The 19,682-nt window shown below is 42.2% G+C and overlaps 1 protein-coding gene across 3 annotated transcripts in view; it reads right to left on the bottom strand.

Moving 5' to 3' along the window:
- Positions 1-19,682, bottom strand: part of LOC125631976 (sodium-dependent neutral amino acid transporter B(0)AT3-like) — a 116,206-nt gene that overhangs the window by 30,328 nt on the left and 66,196 nt on the right. For all 3 annotated transcript variants that reach the window (XM_048839510.2, XM_048839512.2, XM_075125478.1), the window contains 4 exons: positions 10,700-10,881; positions 9,166-9,276; positions 2,519-2,631; positions 137-265 (listed from right to left, as the gene is read on the bottom strand). In XM_048839510.2, coding sequence (XP_048695467.2) covers positions 137-265; positions 2,519-2,631; positions 9,166-9,276; positions 10,700-10,881 — 535 coding nt within the window. The remainder of the gene's footprint in view (positions 1-136; positions 266-2,518; positions 2,632-9,165; positions 9,277-10,699; positions 10,882-19,682) is intronic.

Raw genomic sequence — 19,682 nt, 5'->3', positions numbered from 1 at the left:
AAAATGTTTATATTAGGTTTCCTATTTATAACTTGTTCCCCTTCAATACAAATGTGTTCTCCAAATATATGTTTCTGCCGTAGCATGTTATCTATTTAGGCTGCACCATAGCATCTGAAAATCCAAGATGTCCCACCTGTCCAGGCAGTCCCAATAACCAGTGGTTGCCTTAAATCCCAAAATAGAAAAAATTGGGATGGAGGCATACAGTGATGTCATACTATTTACAATTGCTATTGTCACAGCATCCTTCTCACAGTCATTTCTAGAAAGAAAACACATACAAATTAATTTACACAACATGATAGGGTTTATTCAACATATATATTTTAGCAAAATAATTAGTTTTTAGTAATTAGTCTACAATTTAATTCATGGACCTAGACTGTGGACTGTTTATCCATATAATATGGATAAACATGTATAAGGGCTGTCAAACTATTAAAAAAATTAATGGCTCGATTAATCGCACTGTTAATAATAAAATACCATTTATTTAAATATTTTTGATGTTTTCTACATTTTCCAGTATATTGATTTCAATTGCAACACAGAATACAAAGTGCACAGTGCTCACTTTATATTTTTTATTACAAATATTTGCACTGTAAAAAAAAAGTGCTCTCTCTTTATCCTGAAAATTGACCTTACAAATGTAGAATTATGTAAAAAAAAAACAAAAAACCCTGCATTCAAAAATAACATGTAAAACTTTAGTGCCTACAAGTCCATTCAGTCCTATCTCTCAGGCAAACAACTTTGTTTACATTTGCAGGAGATAATGCTGCCTGCTTCTTGTTCACAAAGTCATCTGAAAGTGAGAACAGGTGTTCTCATGGCATTGTTGTAGCCAGCATTGCAAGGTATTTACATGCCAGAGGCGCTAAAGATTCATATGTCCCTTCATGCTTCAACCACCATTCCAGTGGACATGCAGCCATGCTGATGACGGGTTTTGCTCAATAATAATCCAAAGCAGTGCGGACCAATGCATGTTCATTTTCATCATTTGAGTCAGATGCCATCGGCAGAAGGTTGATTTTCTTTTTTGGTGGTTCAGGTTCTGTAGCTTCCGCATTGGAGTGTTGCTCTTTTAAGACTTCTGAAAGCATACTCCATGCCTCGTCCTTATCAGCTCTTGGAAGACACTTCAGATTCTTAAACCTTGGGTCAAGTGCTGTAGCTATATAGAAATTTCACATTGGTACCTTCTTTGCGTTTTCTCAAATCTGCAGCAAAAGTGTTCTTAAAATGAATATCTGCTGAGTCATCATCTGAAATTACTATAATATGAAATATATGGCAGACAATTGACATACAATTCTCCCCCAAGGAGTTCGGTCACAAATTTAATTAACGCATTATTCTTTTAATGAGCATCATCATGGAAGCATGTCCTCTGGGAATGGTGGCTGAAGCATGAAGGGGCATATGAATGTTTAGCATATCTGGCACGTAAATACTTTGCAATGCCAGCTACAAAAGTCTCATGCGAACACCTGTTCTCACTTTCTGGTGACATTGTAAACAAGAAGAGGGCAGCATTATCTCCTGTAAATGTAAACAAACTTGTTTGTCTTAGCGATTGGCTGAACAAGAAGTAGGAATGAGTGGACTTGTAGGCTCTAAAGTTTTGCATTGTTTTGTTTGAGTGCAGTTATGGAACAAAAAAAAATCTACATTTGTAAGTTGCACTTTCACGATAAAGAGATTGCACTACAGTACATGCATGAGGTGAATTGAAAAATACTGTTTCTTTTGTTTATCATTTTTACAGTGCAAATATTTGTAATAAAAATAATATAAAGTGAGCAGTGTACACTTTGTATTCTGTTGTAATTGAAATCAATATATTTTAAAATGTAGAAAAACATCCAAAAATGTTTATTAAACAATAGAATACCAATTGAAATTTATTAATGTGATTAAAACTGTGATTAATCACCATACATTTTTTAAGCACAATTAATTTTTTTGAGTTAATCGTATGAGTTAACTGCGATTAGTCGACAGCTCTCGTGTGTGTGTGTGTGTGTGTGTGTGTATAGATATAGATATAAATTTTACATTTTGTGATTTTTCTATGGGTAAGTCCTGAAATAAAACTATGCTCAGTTTCAATAAGAAATAATATTCTTGCAAATAGTGATATTTGGGAAATTGTCATTTTTTTTCCCTTCAGGTTTAAAATTAGTAATTTTTTCTTACCATCTTCTAATCTATTTAAAATACACAATTTAGTGTGAACATAGTTTAGCCATTGGAAGGTCAAAGTTTGATAAGATACTTTACAAGTATCACAGATAAATGCTGGTTTTGACAATTTGAAGAATATAATAATATGCAACAAATGGTTAGTCTGTATCTGCAAAAAGAAAAGGAGTACTTGTGGCACCTTAGAGACTAACAAATTTATTTGAGCATAAGCTTTTGTGAGCTACAGCTTTCTTTTTGTGGATACAGACTAACATGGCTGCTACTTTGAAATCTAATCTGTGAAAGTCATAGCCATACTTACTTTGGTGAGTTGTAGCTTGAGAATGCTATGAGTCCTCCAAAAGCCAAGGAGAGAGAGAAAAATATCTGGGTGGCTGCATCAAGCCATACACGGGGATTTTTGAGAATGTTCAGCTGAAACAATTGCAATGAATGTGAGTATTAGACTTTCTTTCAAATTTTCAGTTGTCTTTTTCTTTGTTCTCATATTTCATGAATTGTGGTCCTACTTAAGTGTGCTGAAAAATGGAAGTGAATGCCAAAATATTCCAATAAATCAGCATAATTTGAAGGCCCATTATGTAGGGATTCTGAAATGTCTTAGTTTTTATTGTAGTAAAAATCTTCTATTTTATGATATAAGTTTTTCTGAGTGACACTTTACATGGACATATTAAACTTTGATTAATACTTTTTTCTCCCTACTTATGTATATGTATTTCTATGGTGCTCACCACAGTAATAACTGAGTATCTATGAAATCAAGCTACTTCAGTATTGTCTTGCTAATGCCACCAATTGTGGTGTATGAAAATTGTATTTAACCTTCACTGTTTTCTGTTTTTTGGAGAAAAGTGTGTTTATTTTTCCATGTCTCTTGAATCAATGTGTTTAAAAATATTAAAATATACTAGCGGCACCAAAAAGCCACAATCACATAACAAGGCTTTATCAGTTAAAAAGGTGTACTAATTGCAGAGAAAAGAAAGCAGCAATAAAAAGTAAAAAGATAATAAAAAAAGGGGATGTTAATAATGAAGAATGAATTAGAAGTTAAGAAATGCAAACACTTCATAAAGGGAAGCTAAAGGTATCAATGAAAGAATTCATGACCGGTAGGGTTAAAAACAATGTTAGTGGGTAGGTGGCCCTCTGACAGGCTCCACAGTGGGAAATGGGGCAGCTCATGTTCACTTGGGAGTAGTTAACTCACCAAGTAACTGGGATGTAGTTAATTAGGCAGGGAAGCACCCAGGCATGATAAAAGGACCTCAGTTTGGGGGGGGGGGGGATTTCTGAGGAGAATAGAAACTGCCAGAGATGCAGAAGAATTGCAGTGATATGATCCCTCCAGTAGACTGGGGAGAAGCTACCAGAGAAGCCAATGCTCTGAAGGGGGAGAAGCAGGGCCCAGGGCAAGAGGCTGGGGGAGCCTATAGAGAAGGAGAGGTAATAAATAGCTTATAGAGCAGGAAGGGATAGAAAATTATTAGTTCTGGCTGCCCTAAACAAGGTCCCTGAGTTGGAACACTGAGTGGAGTGCGTGGGTCTGGGCTCTTCTACCTTTTCCAGCCAAGGACTCTTGAGAAGAAATCTCTAAACCGAGGAGACCTAGGGCTGTCTAGCCCCACTAAAGCCATGGGGCTTCTGACTCTCCATTATCCTGGAGGGCAGAGACTATTAAGAACCTGGCCACATCGCTGGGTCATAACAAGGTCTTGACAAACAGGGAATCAAATGTGGCGGCATAAGGGTGATGGAGTTGGGATGTTGTAGCTCCTCATCCCACTGCAAGGGGTTCATTATTTTTGAACTTCGGGGTTAGCAATACTGCACCCTTCGTTCCTCTGAATGAAGGGTAGCAGGCAGAGGGAGAACATATGTTCCTGGAAGAAGATTATGGCGAGGGAGGGAAAGGAATGTATTTTGTTTCTTCTGTACTTTTTGTTACCCTGGAAAGGAAAGAATTTATGGTTTGGGTGGAAAGCTAAACTGCATCAAAATCACACAACTGCCCCAAACGAAGGGAAACTGAAGTACCGTAGTAGAGACATGATTAAGGCATTGTCAAGTACCACAGTAAAAAGGTAATGGATCCATCATAGGCCTACAGATGTGGTGTATGCAGAACTCTGAGGACTGGTCTACACTGCTTCTTAAGTCAATATAACTTATGTCACTCAGGTGTGAAAAAGACATAAGTTACATCGACTTAAGCACTGTCCACACCATGCTATGCTGGTGGGGAGACACTCTCCTGCCGACATAGCTTCCACCTCTTTGTGGAGGTGGAGTAATTATGCTGATGAGAGAGCACTCTCCCATCAGCATAGCGCTAGATGTAGTGCGATAATGGTCTCAATTAAGTCAATGGGAGTACTACAGAGGGAGCAGCTGCAAGAATAAACTTTTAATTTATATGAATTATACTTCAAAAGAATCAAGAACATATATTTATAGAATTAGTATTCATCACTTTCAACTTTGCTTTGACAGCATAATTGAAATGTTTAATTCATTCATTTTAAAATCTGATTGTTCAATTTATAAACTAAATATTTATAAAATATAGCATCTTAAAATATTATTTGAATCATAGAATCATAGAATATAAGGGTTGGAAGGGACCCCAGAAGGTCATCTAGTCCAACCCCCTGCTCAAAGCAGGACCAAATCCCAGTTAAATCATCCCAGCCAGGGCTTTGTCAAGCCTGACCTTAAAAACCTCTAAGGAAGGAGATTCTACCACCTCCCTAGGTAACGCATTCCAGTGTTTCACCACCCTCTTAGTGAAAAAGTTTTTCCTAATATCCAATCTAAACCTCCCCCACTGCAACTTGAGACCATTACTCCTCGTTCTGTCATCTGCTACCATTGAGAACAGTCTAGAGCCATCCTCTTTGGAACCTCCTTTCAGGTAGTTGAAAGCAGCTATCAAATCCCCCCTCATTCTTCTCTTCTGCAGGCTAAACAATCCCAGCTCCCTCAGCCTGTCCTCATAACTCATGTGTTCCAGACCCGTAATCATTTTTGTTGCCCTTCGCTGGACTCTCTCCAATTTATCCACATCCTTCTTGAAGTGTGGGGCCCAAAACTGGACACAGTACTCCAGATGAGGCCTCACCAATGTCGAATAGAGGGGAACGATCACGTCCCTCAATCTGCTCGCTATGCCCCTACTTATACATCCCAAAATGCCATTGGCCTTCTTGGCAACAAGGGCACACTGCTGACTCATATCCAGCTTCTCGTCCACTGTCACCCCTAGGTCCTTTTCCGCAGAACTGCTGCCTAGCCATTCGGTCCCTAGTCTGTAGCTGTGCATTGGGTTCTTCCGTCCTAAGTGCAGGACCCTGCACTTATCCTTATTGAACCTCATCAGATTTCTTTTGGCCCAATCCTCCAATTTGTCTAGGTCCTTCTGTATCCTATCCCTCCCCTCCAGCGTATCTACCACTCCTCCCAGTTTAGTATCATCCGCAACCATCTAGAAGGCAGTCTGGTATTTAATACAATTTAGTTCCCCTAAACACTAACAAGGTGAAACTTCAAAAGTTGTTTCCATTATTTTCACTTTATAACCTAAGCTATATGTTATTTTCTTTTGGAGTATGTACAAAGTAAGAGTATGTATGTAAGGTTTAACATGCTTGTGATGGGGGTGGACTCGGTCCTGAGGCACCTGCCACATCCTGTCCCAGAGAAGGACAGTAGAGCAGTCCTCCAATCTGCCTAGAGTGGCTGTGCGGGAAGCTGCCAATCGTAACCCAGCAGGCTCATATAAGAAGAGCTGAAGGGCCAGTATGAGTCCAGTCCCTTGCTTGGAGGAGAGTAGATGGCATGCCTGGCTGGCTGAGGGAACTACAGGACCCAGGGCTGGGCTGGGCTGGGCTGGGCTGCTGAAAGAGAGCAAGAAGGAGCTCTTGCTGCTGGGACTTCATCAGGACAGGGCCCTGAGGTAAGGATGAAGAATGTGCTGGAGCCTTGGGGAAGTGGCCTAGAGAATTAGAGTAGCAGTGCAGCTTAGATAAAGGGACATGGCATGTCTGCTATTTATTTGGACCCAGAGTAGAGGGTGGGCTTGGGTTCCCTACCCCACCCCAGCCACTGGGAAAGTGGCCTGAGCTCTGAGGCACCCCAGAAGGGGAACTGAACTGTAGTGGCCCAGCTGAACCCAGAAAGGCTCTGAGAGGGTGAAGACACTGCCTCCAGGGAAAGAGGCCTGGGGCACGGCCCTATTCTGAAGCAGGGACAATTTGAGAGAGATGTTACAGGGGGCACTGAGAGAACCCCTATTGCACTTGTACCCCGGAAGACAGACTTGGCTGGAGGGCTGAGTCACCAAAGACACACCACAAACTGAGAGAGAATGTGCAGGCACACTCACTGAGACAGGGTGTGCTTGTGAGACGTGAGTGCATCTTGTTACAAAACTCTAATTATATTTTTATGTAAATAGAATTTGAAGCCTTTTAGAAGATGTTAAGAATTAGATCCATCTTGCAGTACAGGATTTTATAGTAGTTATTTTAGCTATTAAGACAGTGAAAGTCAATTAAATAGGTTTTTGTCCACCGAACTACTGATCTGAACAGATTTTTAAGACTTCTGTTATCCAATTTTATAAAGAAGAATTCTTATTTAGCTGGTTTCAGAGGAACAGCCGTGTTAGTCTGTATTCGCAAAAAGAAAAGGAGTACTTGTGGCACCTTAGAGACTAACCAATTTATTTGAGCATGAGCTTTCGTGAGCCACAGCTCACTAGTGCCATTGTTATCATACTCCTCCACTGACATGAATTTAAAATACTTTGTGTAATATTTAAGGGCCTAATCCAAAGCCCATTGATGTTTATAATGCTAGGTTCTAGGATAGTTGCAACATCCCTGTAATGTAATTTATCCTAAATTGCTAAACTGTACGCTCCACCTTAACATCTTAACAGTTTTTGCCTAGGAGTGTCCTCCTTTATAAAATAAAATTTCATACATGTATACTGAAGAAACTTAATGTCACCATGTGGTGGTTTAATGATTTGAAGATATGATGTATCGACCTTAAATCACTTTCTTAATTTTAACTTTTATGGCCAGATTTACTGATACACTCTAGCTGCTTTACATTACTATGGAGCGGCTCCAAGCATAGGATCAGTTAAAACTTTATTTTTTCAACTGCCTTCTTAGCTAGAGCAGAAGAAAATAGCTAAAGTGTACACCAGTTTCACCCTCCCTTCTGTCCTCCAAAGTCCCCCTCCGTCTTGTACTGCCCTACATTACCCCATGCGCACCACCTACAAATTCCCCCTTCTTCTTAGACTCCTTATGTGACCCTGCATATACACACTTACAGCTTAGATACCTGCTCCTGGCCTACCTGTGGAGTAGATCTGATGCAATGGGTTGCTTTTGAAAAGATATTTAGGATTAATGGTCAATTTTTGCCATTTATTTTTCATAAATGACAGTTCATCTTTCACAAACTGCTTTCCGCTTTCCATTTTTCTCAATGGGGATTGAAGCCATAACTGCCCAGAGGGAAGATGGTGGCCCACTATGCTATGAGGAGCCAGAAACACTGTGGGACACAAGGGGACTTACTTAGTGGTGCCTAAATAATGGCCTTTGATGCCTAACATTCACAAAACCACTGTTCTTGTGCTGCCTAACCCTATGAGCACCTAATCCCAATTTCCCCCCACTGGGAACACACAAAGTTGCCTAAATCCTAACACTTCCTCACAGCTAGATGAGCTGCTAGATGCCTTACCCCAATGTGATTTTCAAACTAGGCTTTCTCCTGCCTGTCTTGCCTCTGTGGCCCGATCTGGTAGGCATGATCAGAGCATGCCTACCTCCCACAAAATACAGCCAGGGGTGAGCCAGCTGGGGATTTTAGGGATTGGTTGGTGTGTGTGTGTTCGGAATACCCAATATCCCAGTGAATAAGGCACTCACCTGGGAGCTGTGAGAACAGAAACATCCAAAGCAGGAACTGTGGCAGTAAGGGATGGTGATAAAATGGTGCCCAGCTGGGCCATTCCTTCCCTGGTCCTCGAACAGTGATGGGGAGACCCACACACACTCTGGGGATACTAGGGTCCAGGTGGTGCCACTCCTCTTCCCCTCCCCCCATCTTGTGTTCGAGAAGAAGGGTAGAGAGGAGCCAGCGGGAAACTCCAGCCAGCAGAAGCAAAAGTAGCTAAAGCAGGGACCTGTAGATGTTCTAGGCAAAAACTATAGAGAATTTTGACTTTCTCCGCCCTGTGCTGATTTGCTGTTTGCTTCTCCCTTCCCCCTCCCCTCCTCAAAAAGCAATTACAAGCTAAGTAGCGTTCTCAAAATGGCTACAAATGAGGGGATCTGTGCCTTCAGCCCTATTGAGGTCAATTGGGGGATGGCAGTCATTTTGAAATAGGACAGTTCTTCACAGTGAATCCTGATTCTTTCAGGCTCTCCTGAAGAAGCTTTCAATTATGAAGAATCATTAATTGCAGGGGATGGGAGCAGAATTACCATTAATCTTTTTTTTAAAAAAAATCAAGTGTTTAATTCCTAAAGTGAATAATTTTAAAATCTCAGAATAATTTTTTTACTCAGTAAGTGCTGTAATTTTCAGAAGGATACACAAGAAGCTGAATCAGTCCTTAAGGAGCAAAACTCAATTCCACATAAACTATGGTGTCACTAATGATGCCTTCATAATATGCTTCCGCCTAAGCATATATTGTATCAAAGTACGGGAAAATGCTTAATAAAAAAAATGATTTAGTACTCCTTTCACTGTTATCGAGATCTAAGATATATTCAGACAACTACAAATACTTTGACTGAAAAAAACCTTAGATGACATACTGGATAGGAAGTTTTAGAAAAGTGATATTTGAAACTAGATGGACAGTACAATTAGAAAAATATTTTTTTTTATACTGCCAACACTGATACTTACATTAGGAGTGAAGAGGTAAACTAAACCTTCAGTGGCTCCTGGTAGGGTGAGTCCACGAATAAGGAATATAGTTAGGACCAGATAAGGAAATATGGCTGTTACATAAATAGCCTAACAGGGAAATAAGAAAAGTGAGACAGAGACAACAGGATCAATAGAGGTTATTTTAGTTACTACAACATCTCATTCTAGTACAATTTTTTGAAGCAGCATATTCTAAATATAACTTTTTTTTCAGGAAGCAGAAAGACCATTTTGTTTTGTCATAAAATCCCTCCCTAAAATACATTTGGGGGTATCTACTCCAAGAATTAGGGTTTGAAAAAACATAATTGTTTTTAGAGTAACAGCCGTGTTAGTCTGTCTTTGCAAAAAGAAAAGGAGTACTTGTGGCACCTTAGAGACTAACCAATTTATTTGAGCATGAGCTTTCGTGAGCTACAGCTCACTTCATCGGATGCATACCGTGGAAACTGCAGTAGACATTATATACACACAGAGACCATGAAACAATACCCCCTCCCACCCCACTGTCCTGCTGGTAATAGCTTATCTAAAGTGACCACTCTCCCTACAATGTGCATGGTAATCAAGGTGGGTCATTTCCAGCACAGATCCAGGCTTTCTCACTCCCCCCGGGAAAACACACACACACGCATAAACATAAACTCACTCTCCTGCTGGCAATAGCTCATCCAAACTGACCACTCTCCAAGTTTAAATCCAAGTTTAACCAGAACGTCGGGGGCGGGGGGAGAGTAGGAAAAAGCAAGGGGAAATAGGCTACCTTGCATAAAGACTTAGCCACTCCCAGTCTCTATTTGCAAATTGGATAATTGGATACTATTAATTTAGGCTTAAATAGAGACTGGGAGTGGCTAAGTCATTATGCAAGGTAGCCTATTTCCCCTTGCTTTTTCCTACCCCCCCCCCCCCCCGACGTTCTGGTTAAACTTGGATTTAAACTTGGAGAGTGGTCAGTTTGGATGAGCTATTGCCAGCAGGAGAGTGAGTTTATACGTGTGTGTGTGTGTGTGTGTGTTCCCGGGGGTGGGGGGGAGTGAGAAAGCCTGGATCTGTGCTGGAAATGACCCACCTTGATTACCATGCACATTGTAGGGAGAGTGGTCACTTTGGATGAGCTATTACCAGCAGGAGAGTGAGTTTGTGTGTGTATGGGGGTGGGGGGGGGGGTGAGAGAACCTGGATTTGTGCTGGAAATGGCCCAACTTGATGATCACTTTAGATAAGCTATTACCAGCAGGACAGTGGGGTGGGAGGGGGTATTTTTTCATGGTCTCTGTGTGTATATAATGTCTACTGCAGTTTCCACGGTATGCATCCGATGAAGCGAGCTGTAGCTCACGAAAGCTCATGCTCAAATAAATTGGTTAGTCTCTAAGGTGCCACAAGTACTCCTTTTCTTTTTATAATTGTTTTTGTATTTCCCCTGAAGTTGAAATTCAGTACTTTAAGGACAAGAGACAGAGCAGCAAGTCAACTTTTCTAAGTGGTCTGCTCTCTATTTCCTCACCTTTCCTGTGGATTCAATTCCTCGAATGGTACAAATGTACACAATTGTCCAGCAAATGGCCAAGCACAAAACTAACCACCATTGTAAGTTGCCACTGTCAGTGATATCAGAGCTTATGTTTAAAGTTCTCCTGTACCAGAAATAATTTACTGCAGTACTTTCATGGCATTCTTCAATGTGTCCTAAAAAGAAAAGTATGACAAGTATTACTAAACTGTCAAGTGTGAAATTTAAACAATACCTCATTTCCCATGCACTGTGGGATCAGTAATTATGAAGCAACATTCTATATTATTCAAGAAAGGCAGCTATTCTGGAAACTTAAAATATTTAGTCAAGACTAAATGATCAAGGACTGAAATCCTCATCTGGGTAGTGTACAGAAGGAGGCAATACATCATTTTACAGCGACCCTATGGGACCAGTTATAAGCAGCCATGAGGAGCTATTCTACATTGCACATGGCAACAATCCCTGCCCAATGGGCTGTTTCAGCAGCTAGGGAATGACAGAGTGCAGAGGAGGCTATGCTCATGCCCCAACATATCCTCCTATGTAAGGGCTGTGAAGGGGAGACAGAATGCTGGTCATCCTTCCACTGGTGAATTCCCTTGTATTGAGGGACTCCTCAGCTGAAGACTGCTTTCAACTCACTTTGTGAAAGCCAGAATGGGAGCCATGGGACCCAATATTCAGCAGGTTTCAGAGTAGCAGCCGTGTTAGTCTGTATTCGCAAAAAGAAAAGGAATACTTGTGGCACCTTAGAGACTACCAAATGTATTTGAGCATAAGCTTTCATGAGCTACAGCTCACTTCATCGGATGCATTCAGTGGAAAATACAGTGGGGAGATCTTTTATTCAGTTTCCAAGTCTGCAGTCTTAGCTAGGGCAGCAGTAACCAAACTGTGGTCCACTAACTGCTGGTATTCTCCAGAGGTTTTTTACCAGTGGTCAGTCCTGTGGAATAGAGCTGGGCAAGTAACTGATTTTGTGGTTCACTGGCAGTTCCAAAAATGAAGAAAATTGGTTTGAGCAAAACTGAAATTCAGAATTTTTGGCAAATCAGAAGTGTTGACAAAAATTGTTTAAATGGAATGAAACATTTTATTGTGGGCTGTGTGTGTGTGTGTGTGAGAAAGCACAGGAAATGAAGAGCTAGATTGACAGGACAGAAGGAGGACATGATGGCATGTGCATTCACCCTTTTTCTGCCCTCCCCAATGGCTAGGGCATTCACCTGAGATACAGGAAACTCTGGAATAGGAACTTGAGTGAAGGTCTCCCCACCCCCACCCCCACCCCCACCCCCTCAGGTGAGTGCACTAATCCCAGACTTGTAGGTATTCTGGGCTGGGTCTTTCTCTCTCTGTCTCTCCTGTTGAAGCCATTCTGCTTTGTGTCAAATACTTGAGTAGTCATTGGGCCAGAGAGATAATGACTATAGCCTACGGCAGTGATTTTCAAACTGGGGTGCATATATCCATAGGGGTGCATAAGCTCTCATTGGGGATACATGAGGAAAATCATGTAATGGCAGACAACACATTTTATTTAGACAGACTTGGCATCTAATCATAGGATCATAATATACCTATCTCAGATGGGGATATGCGGTAGACTACATCATTTGGAAAGGGATACACAGCCCAAAAAGTTTGAAAACCACTAGCCTAGGGCACTCACCTAGGAAGGAGAGACCCAAGTTCAAATCCCTGTTAGTGAGTAGGGATTCAACCTGGCATTTTCCACATTTTTCTCCTCAGGCACCATTCACAGAACAACCCAAATCCCTTTTTGAATATAGCCTCCCGCAATTATTTTTGTCTGAAACTGTTCCACTAATGTGTCAAATTCACAAATAGTTTTGGTTGAGCCAAACTGCATTTTTGGCAAAAACTTTTCTTCCAAAAAATTTGGCCCAGCTGTACTATGACGCCCTAGAGTCCCACATCAGTGTGGATGGCTGTAGAAGGTGAGAGGAATAGCTAACTGAGCAGCAACCAGTAGGGGCCACTATAAGAAACAATAACAGGGAATCATGACACCAGTCACCAGAAAACTGTTCCCTACCAGTAGTCAGGAGAGGGTACTAGTTAGGATATGTCAAGGTTCCTTCCCCACTCTGAACATTAGGGTACAGATGTGGGGACCTGCATGAAAGACCCCCTAAGCTTATTCTTACCAGCTTAGGTTAAAAACCTGATACGCTGCCACCACCAAGCGATTTAAACAAAGAACAGGGAAAGAGACCACTTGGTCTTTTCCCCAAAATCCCCCCAAGCTCTACACCCCCTTTGCTGAGGAAGGCTTGATAATAATATCCTCACTACTTGGTACAGGTGAACACAGACCCAAACCCTTGGATCTTAAGAACAATGAACCATCAATCAGGTTCTTAAAAGAATAATTTTATTTAAATAAAAGGTAAAAGAATCACCTCTATAAAACAAGGATGGTAAATACCTTACAGGGTAATCCGATTCAAAACATAGAGAATCCCTCTAGGCAAAACCTTAAGTTACAAAAAGACACAAACAGGAATACACATTCCCTCCAGCACAGCAAATATACAAACCAAAAAACAGAGAGAACCTAAGGCATTTTCTAGCTAGATTACTTACTAAATCTACAGGAGTTGTAAGGCTTGCATCCTTGATCTGTTCCCAGCAAAGGTATCACACAGACAAAAGCCTTTTTCCCCCCATCCAGATTTGAAAGAATCTTGTCCCCTCATTGGCCATTTTGGGTCAGGTGCCAGCATGGTTACCTTAGCTTCTTAACCCTTTACAGGTGAAGGATTTTGCCTCTGGCCAGGAGGGATTTTATAGCACTGTATACAGAAAGGTGGTTACCTTCCCTTTATTTTTGACAGGATCTGTTACAGATTACCAAATAAAATCAGAACAGGATTAGTTGCTGTATAGCCAATTAGGCATCTTACTGTAGGCCAGCTGCACTTGTTAGGTTGTCTGGAGGCTGGCTCTGCTGGTGTAGTCAAAATCCATGGTGGCTGGTACTGGGGAACTCATGGGAAAGTCTGGGTGGAAGTTGGGGTGAAAGCCATAGTTTGCAAAGAATTGGCTATGTTGGGTCAAGGCATGGATTGCATTGTTATATGCAAATTTGGCATTGCACAGCAGCAGAAGCCAGTTGGGTGGTAGCTCAAAAAGCAGTTAATGTACTGCTTCAAGACTTGATTGAGTCTGTATTTGCCCATTAGTCTGTGGGCGCTAGGCAGACAAAGTGAGGGACTTGATGCCTAGGAATCTAAGAAATTCCTGCCAGAATCAGATGAACTGGCAATACAATGCTAGTTGTTAACCTGTGATAACAGAAGGTATTTTCTAGGAAGAACTGAGCTGTCTCCCAGGAGGTAGGAACAGTACAGCACATGATGAAGTGCACCATCTTTGTTAGGAGCTCAACAATAACAAGGATTACTGAGTGTTCCTGGTTGTGTGGCAGTTCTACAGGGAAGTCTCTTGAAATGGACAGAGGCTGGAGGAGACCATACGGGATTTGATTGTGGGTTCTTGGTACAGGAACAGAAGTTGCAGGACCTCATGTAAGCTCGTAGGCTGGCCATCAGAAGCTTCTCCAGTCTAGATTTCAGATTTTGAATTAGCCAGAATGTACAACAAGTGGTGAATTGTGACATAGTTTCAATACTTGAGCTTTGGTTATCCCTCTGGACCATAAAGACAACCCTTATGATAGGAGGCCATTCTGTCATCAGAATTCTGGGTTGGGTGTCTGCATCATTCAGTGTCTGGCAGATGTGGATCACAGGCAGTGGATGGAAGACAGATTGAGTGTCCTGTTGACAAAGTTGAACATGTTGGCAGAGGACTTTTTGCCGGGTTTGAGATAATCATCATTGTGAGATAGGGCATGTGCCTTCAAGTTGCTCATCCCAAGGCAATAGGTTACAACAAAATCTAAGTGAGCCAAAAAGAGGGACCAGCAGATCTGAATTGACTAAGGTTTTTAGCAGTCAGTAGATATTCTAGGCTCTTATGGACTGTCAGAACTTGGACTGGGAATGTCCCCTTCTAGGAGGTGGCATTAATCAAAAGATGCCATGAGCTCCGTGTCCCAAATATCATATTTTTCTCTGCTGGGGTTATTTTCAAATAATAATCACAGGGTAGAATTGGTTGTGGAGGCCCATGTTTTGAGATCAAACTTTGCTGTAGGTGCAGTATTAAGTGTCTGCCTTGATTGCAAATTGTTTAGTGGTATCTGGGTGATTCAGGGTAGGTGCTAAAGTGAATGCCCTCTTTAGTTAATCAAAGGCCAACTGAGCCTCCATGGACCAGGTGAACTGGGTCCCCTTTTTCAGGACTGCCGTTATGGATGCAACCAGGCTACAGAATCCTTCAATAAATTGCTGGTAGAAATTGCCAACCCCCAGGAATTGCTGCATCCCACATACATCCTTGGATGTTGTCCAGTCAGATGTTGTCACCACTTCACACAGGTCTATCATGAGTCCCTCAGGTGGGATGATATATCCCAAGAATTCCATGGTGTCCTTATTGAATTCAAATTTCTTGAGCATTGTGTAGAGGTGTTGTGTTTTTTTGGCAGAGTCTCTCCAAGACAATGTGCATATGATGATTGTGGAGGTCCTGACTTTCAGAGACAATCAGAATGTCATCCAGGTGAATGAAGGCAAATTGCTCTGGCATGTCCCTAAAGGTGTCCTTTATGGAGTGCTGGAAAGTCACCAGGGTGTTGCAAAATCCAAACAGCATGACCAAATACTCCAACTGGCCAACCTGGTATGGAAGGCTGTCTTCCATTAATCTGCTTTCCTTGGGTTATAAGCTCCATGGAGGTCCAACTTTGTGAAGACCTTGGTGGAGTGGAGTCTTTTGAACAACTCATTAATAAGTGGTTACGGGTACCAGTTTCAGAATGTAATCTTGTTCAGCACTCTCTAGTCCACACAAGGCTGGAGGGAGCCGCCTTTCTTCTTACAAAGACTATTAAGCCCCCCGCTGGGGATGTGGAGAGGCCAATGAACCCCTTCTGCAGGTTTTCCTCTAGATTGGGTTTAGAGGGAGTAAATGCACCCAAATGGAACCTTTGCTCCTGGCTGGAGGTCATTGAGGCAGTCATAGCTGTGTTAAGGCAGTGCAGGTCAGCTTTCTTTTTGCTCAATATGTTAAATAGCAATTGTTTGCCAACATAAATCCCTGCAGCAATTGGGGAAGATTATGCAGGTTGCCAAAGTCGCTTTTGGATCCTCTCTTTGTATCACAGAATTTGTTCAAAGACTGAATAAGCCACAAAAGGTTGCTGGCCACCAGGTCTGCTTTTGGGGAGATAGCATTGTTGGTAAGACAGGAAGTCAAAGCATATCCTGCCTAACCACCAGCAGATGTGCAGGTTCTGGGCAACTAACCAGGGGATTCCAAGGACACCTAGTAAATGCTGTGCATGAATTAACCCAAACTAGATGGTTTCTGAATGCCCTTGAAGGGTAGGTACCTCTATGTACATCTACACTGCAATTAAAAACCCATGGCTGGCCTATGCCAGCGGAATCTGGCTAAGGGGTTTGGGCTAAGGGGATGTTTAATTGTGATATAGACATTTGGGCTCTGGCTGGACCCTGTGAGGTGGGAAGGTCCCAGAGCTCATGCTGCAGCCTGAGCCCAAACATTTACACCACAATTAAATAGCCCCTCAGCCCAAGCCCAAGGAGCACAAGTCAGCTGGCATAGGCTAGCCACAGGGGTCTAATTGCAGTGTAGACATACACATAAGGAGCCATCTGTTGGTGACCAGTCCCAACAAAAGGAGTGACCTGTCTATGGACTCCACTAACTGGGGGAGTCCTTGTGCTCAGTGGGGATATTGTGTCCTTGGGGAAACTCCAGATTCATGAAATTGGCTGAGGCACCCAAGTCCACCTCTAAGTTGGTGTTGGGTATCTCCAGGTGCTGGAGACAGGGAGGAAGTTTGGCCATCACCAGGATACCATGGATGAGTGTTGGCATGGGCTGCTGGGAAGAGGGGAAGGGCACCAGCCCAGCCCAGGGTCTCCTATCGGGTTGGGGCTTGGCATTTCCTGATTCAGGCACAGATTGGACCTTGGCAAAGCAGCTTGATGCAGTGTGTTCTGGTCTCCTGCAGTATAGGCAGAAGCCCAATGCCCAGCATTGAGCCTTCTCGACATAGAAAGGCAAGGCTTGACCTGATCAACTTGTATGGGTTTGGATGACAGAGACGGGACTGGTGATTTGGAGGATGGTGTGGATTGCACCCTCAGCAAGTTTGCAGATGACACTAAACTGGGATGCGAGGTAGATATGCTGGAGGGTAGGGATAGGATACAGAGGACCCTAGACAAATTAAAGGATTGGGCCAAAAGAAATCTGATGAGGTTCAACAAGGACAAGTGCAGAGTCCTGCACTTAGGACAGAAGAATCCCATGAACCGCTACAGACTAGGGACCGAATGGCTCAGCAGCAGTTCTGCAGAAAAGGACCGAGGGGTTACAGTGGATGAGAAGCTGGATAGGAGTCAACAGTGTGCTCTTGTTGCCAAGAAGGCCAATGGCATTTTAGGATGTATAAGTAGGGGCATTGCCAGCAGATCGAGGGACGTGATCGTTCCCCTCTATTCAACATTGGTGAGGCCTCATCTGGAGTACTGTGTCCAGTTTTGGGCCCCACACTACAAGACGGATGTGGAAAAATTGAAAAGCGTCCAGCGGAGGGCAACCAAAATGATTAGGGGATTGGAACACATGACTTTTGAGGAGAGGCTGAGGGAACTGGGATTGTTTCTTCTGCAGAAGAGAAGAATATGGGGGGATTTGATAGCTGCTTTCAACTACCTGAAAGGGGGTTCCAAAGAGGATGGATCTAGACTGTTCTCAGTGGTAGCTGATGACAGAACAAGGAGTAATGGTCTCAAGTTGCAGTGGAGGAGGTTTAGGTTGGATATTAGGAAAAACTTTTTCACTAGGAGGGTGGTGAAACACTGGAATGCGTTACCTAGGGAGGTGGTGGAATCTCCTTCCTTAAATATTTTTAAAGTCAGGCTTGACAAAGCCCTGGCTGGGATGATTTAGTTGGGGAATTGGTCCTGCTTTGAGCAGGGGGTTGGACTAGATGGCCTCCTGAGGTCCCTTCCAACCCTGATATTCTATGAGGGGAGTTGGTCCAGAGCCAGCAGGGCTGGAGAGAGCCAGGAGGGCCATCTTTTTTTCTTGGTGGTGTTTGGTCAGGTGGTCTTCAATCCTGATCCTTAAGTTGACTAAGTCATCCAGGCCAGATGACTATTCCACCAGTGCCAGTTCATTCTTAGTATCATTGTTTAGGCTGAGAGAGAAAAGATGATGCTGGGTGGCCTCATTCCACTCCGTGACTACTACCAAGCTGTGACCTAGGGATCTATTAGTGTTAGCTGGCAAAGGGTTCATTACTATGTCAGCAACTCCTATCAGGTCTGACATACTCCCTACACTTAACGTACTGCTTTCATAGTATTTATCCATAAAAAGTGTCATGTAAGAAATTAAATGAAACTGAGGATCATGCTGGTCATTAATATCCTTGTATGTTGTATGTACAGATATTTATGGAGTTGTGTATTAGTATTGAACATATACTTTAATACCCAGACTCTCCAGATATAAGTCACCAGCAGAGACCAGTTATCTCAAGCCAGGAGTGTTTGTCCATCTAGCTAATTGCCATGAAAATTAAGCATTGCATTGTTTCCCAATGGGCCTCCCATCATCAGTTTGAAGTAAATGCTAATAAAAGAACAATGATATAAAGTGAAACAAAAAAACCGACAACAAGCAATGGAGGAGAAGAGTTTTTTATTGGGGGTGCACTGGAAGGGCACAGGATGTTCACAAATACTTGGATTCCAGTTTTGACTGAAAACCAGCAGCTCTGTCAAACTGAATCCTTAGGAGAAAATCTACTTTCTTAAACAGAAAAAGAAACACTTAATAAGTGAAGACCTAGGATAGTGTTTTATGTTTTGTTTTTTATATGTGGAAACATTTCTGTTTCCATTTACTAGCCTTACTCCGTATCTCTTAAAATTTAACATTAATCATAAATTTATGACTGTTTCACTAGAAATATATTTCAGTGCTGTAATGTTATAAGAGACCTGATCTTGAGTTTGTACCAGTCTAGATGAGCATACTGTTTCTTAAACAGTTTTTACGTAATATCTGTGAGCATCTGGGTACTGCAGGGGGACACTTCAGATGCTCTTTGAGATTGGGGTGTGTCATAAATATAAAGGGATGGGTAAACCCCTTTAAAATCCCTCCTAGCCAGAGGAAAAATCCTCTCACCTGTAAAGGGTTAAGAAGCTAAAGGTAACCTTGCTGGTACCTGACCAAAATGACCTATGAGGAGACAAGATACTTTCAAAAGCTGGGAGGAGGGAGAGAAACAAAGGATCTGTGTCTGTCTGTATGCTGCTTTTGCCGGGGATAGAACAGGAATGGAGTCTTAGAACTTTTAGTAAGTAATCTAGCTAGGTATGTGTTAGATTATGATTTCTTTAAATGGCTGAGAAAAGAACTGTGCTGAATAGAATGACTATTCCTGCCTGTGTACCTTTTTTGTAACTTAAGGTTTTGCCTAGAGGGATTCTCTGTGTTTTGAATCTAATTACCCTGTAAGGTATCTACCATCCTGATTTTTCAGAGGTGATTCCTTTACTTCTATTAAAAGTCTTCTTGTAAGAAAACTGAATGCTTTTTCATTGTTCTCAGATCCAAGGGTTTGGGTCTGTGGTCACCTATGCAAATTGGTGAGGATTTTTACCAAACCTTCCCTAGGGAGTGGGGTGCAAGGGTTGGGAAGATTTTGGGGGGGAAAGACGTGTCCAAACTACGTTTCCCAGTAAACCCAGATAAAGTTTGGTGGTGGCAGTGGAAATCCAAGGGCAAAGGGTAAAATTAATTTGTACCTTGGGGAAGTTTTAACCTAAGC

Source organism: Caretta caretta, chromosome 2 (genome assembly GCF_965140235.1).
Source record: "Caretta caretta isolate rCarCar2 chromosome 2, rCarCar1.hap1, whole genome shotgun sequence".
NCBI classification, from domain to species: Eukaryota; Metazoa; Chordata; order Testudines; family Cheloniidae; genus Caretta; species Caretta caretta.
The sequence above is the reverse complement of the archived record's forward strand: the minus strand, read 5'-3'. Positions and strand labels throughout refer to the sequence as shown.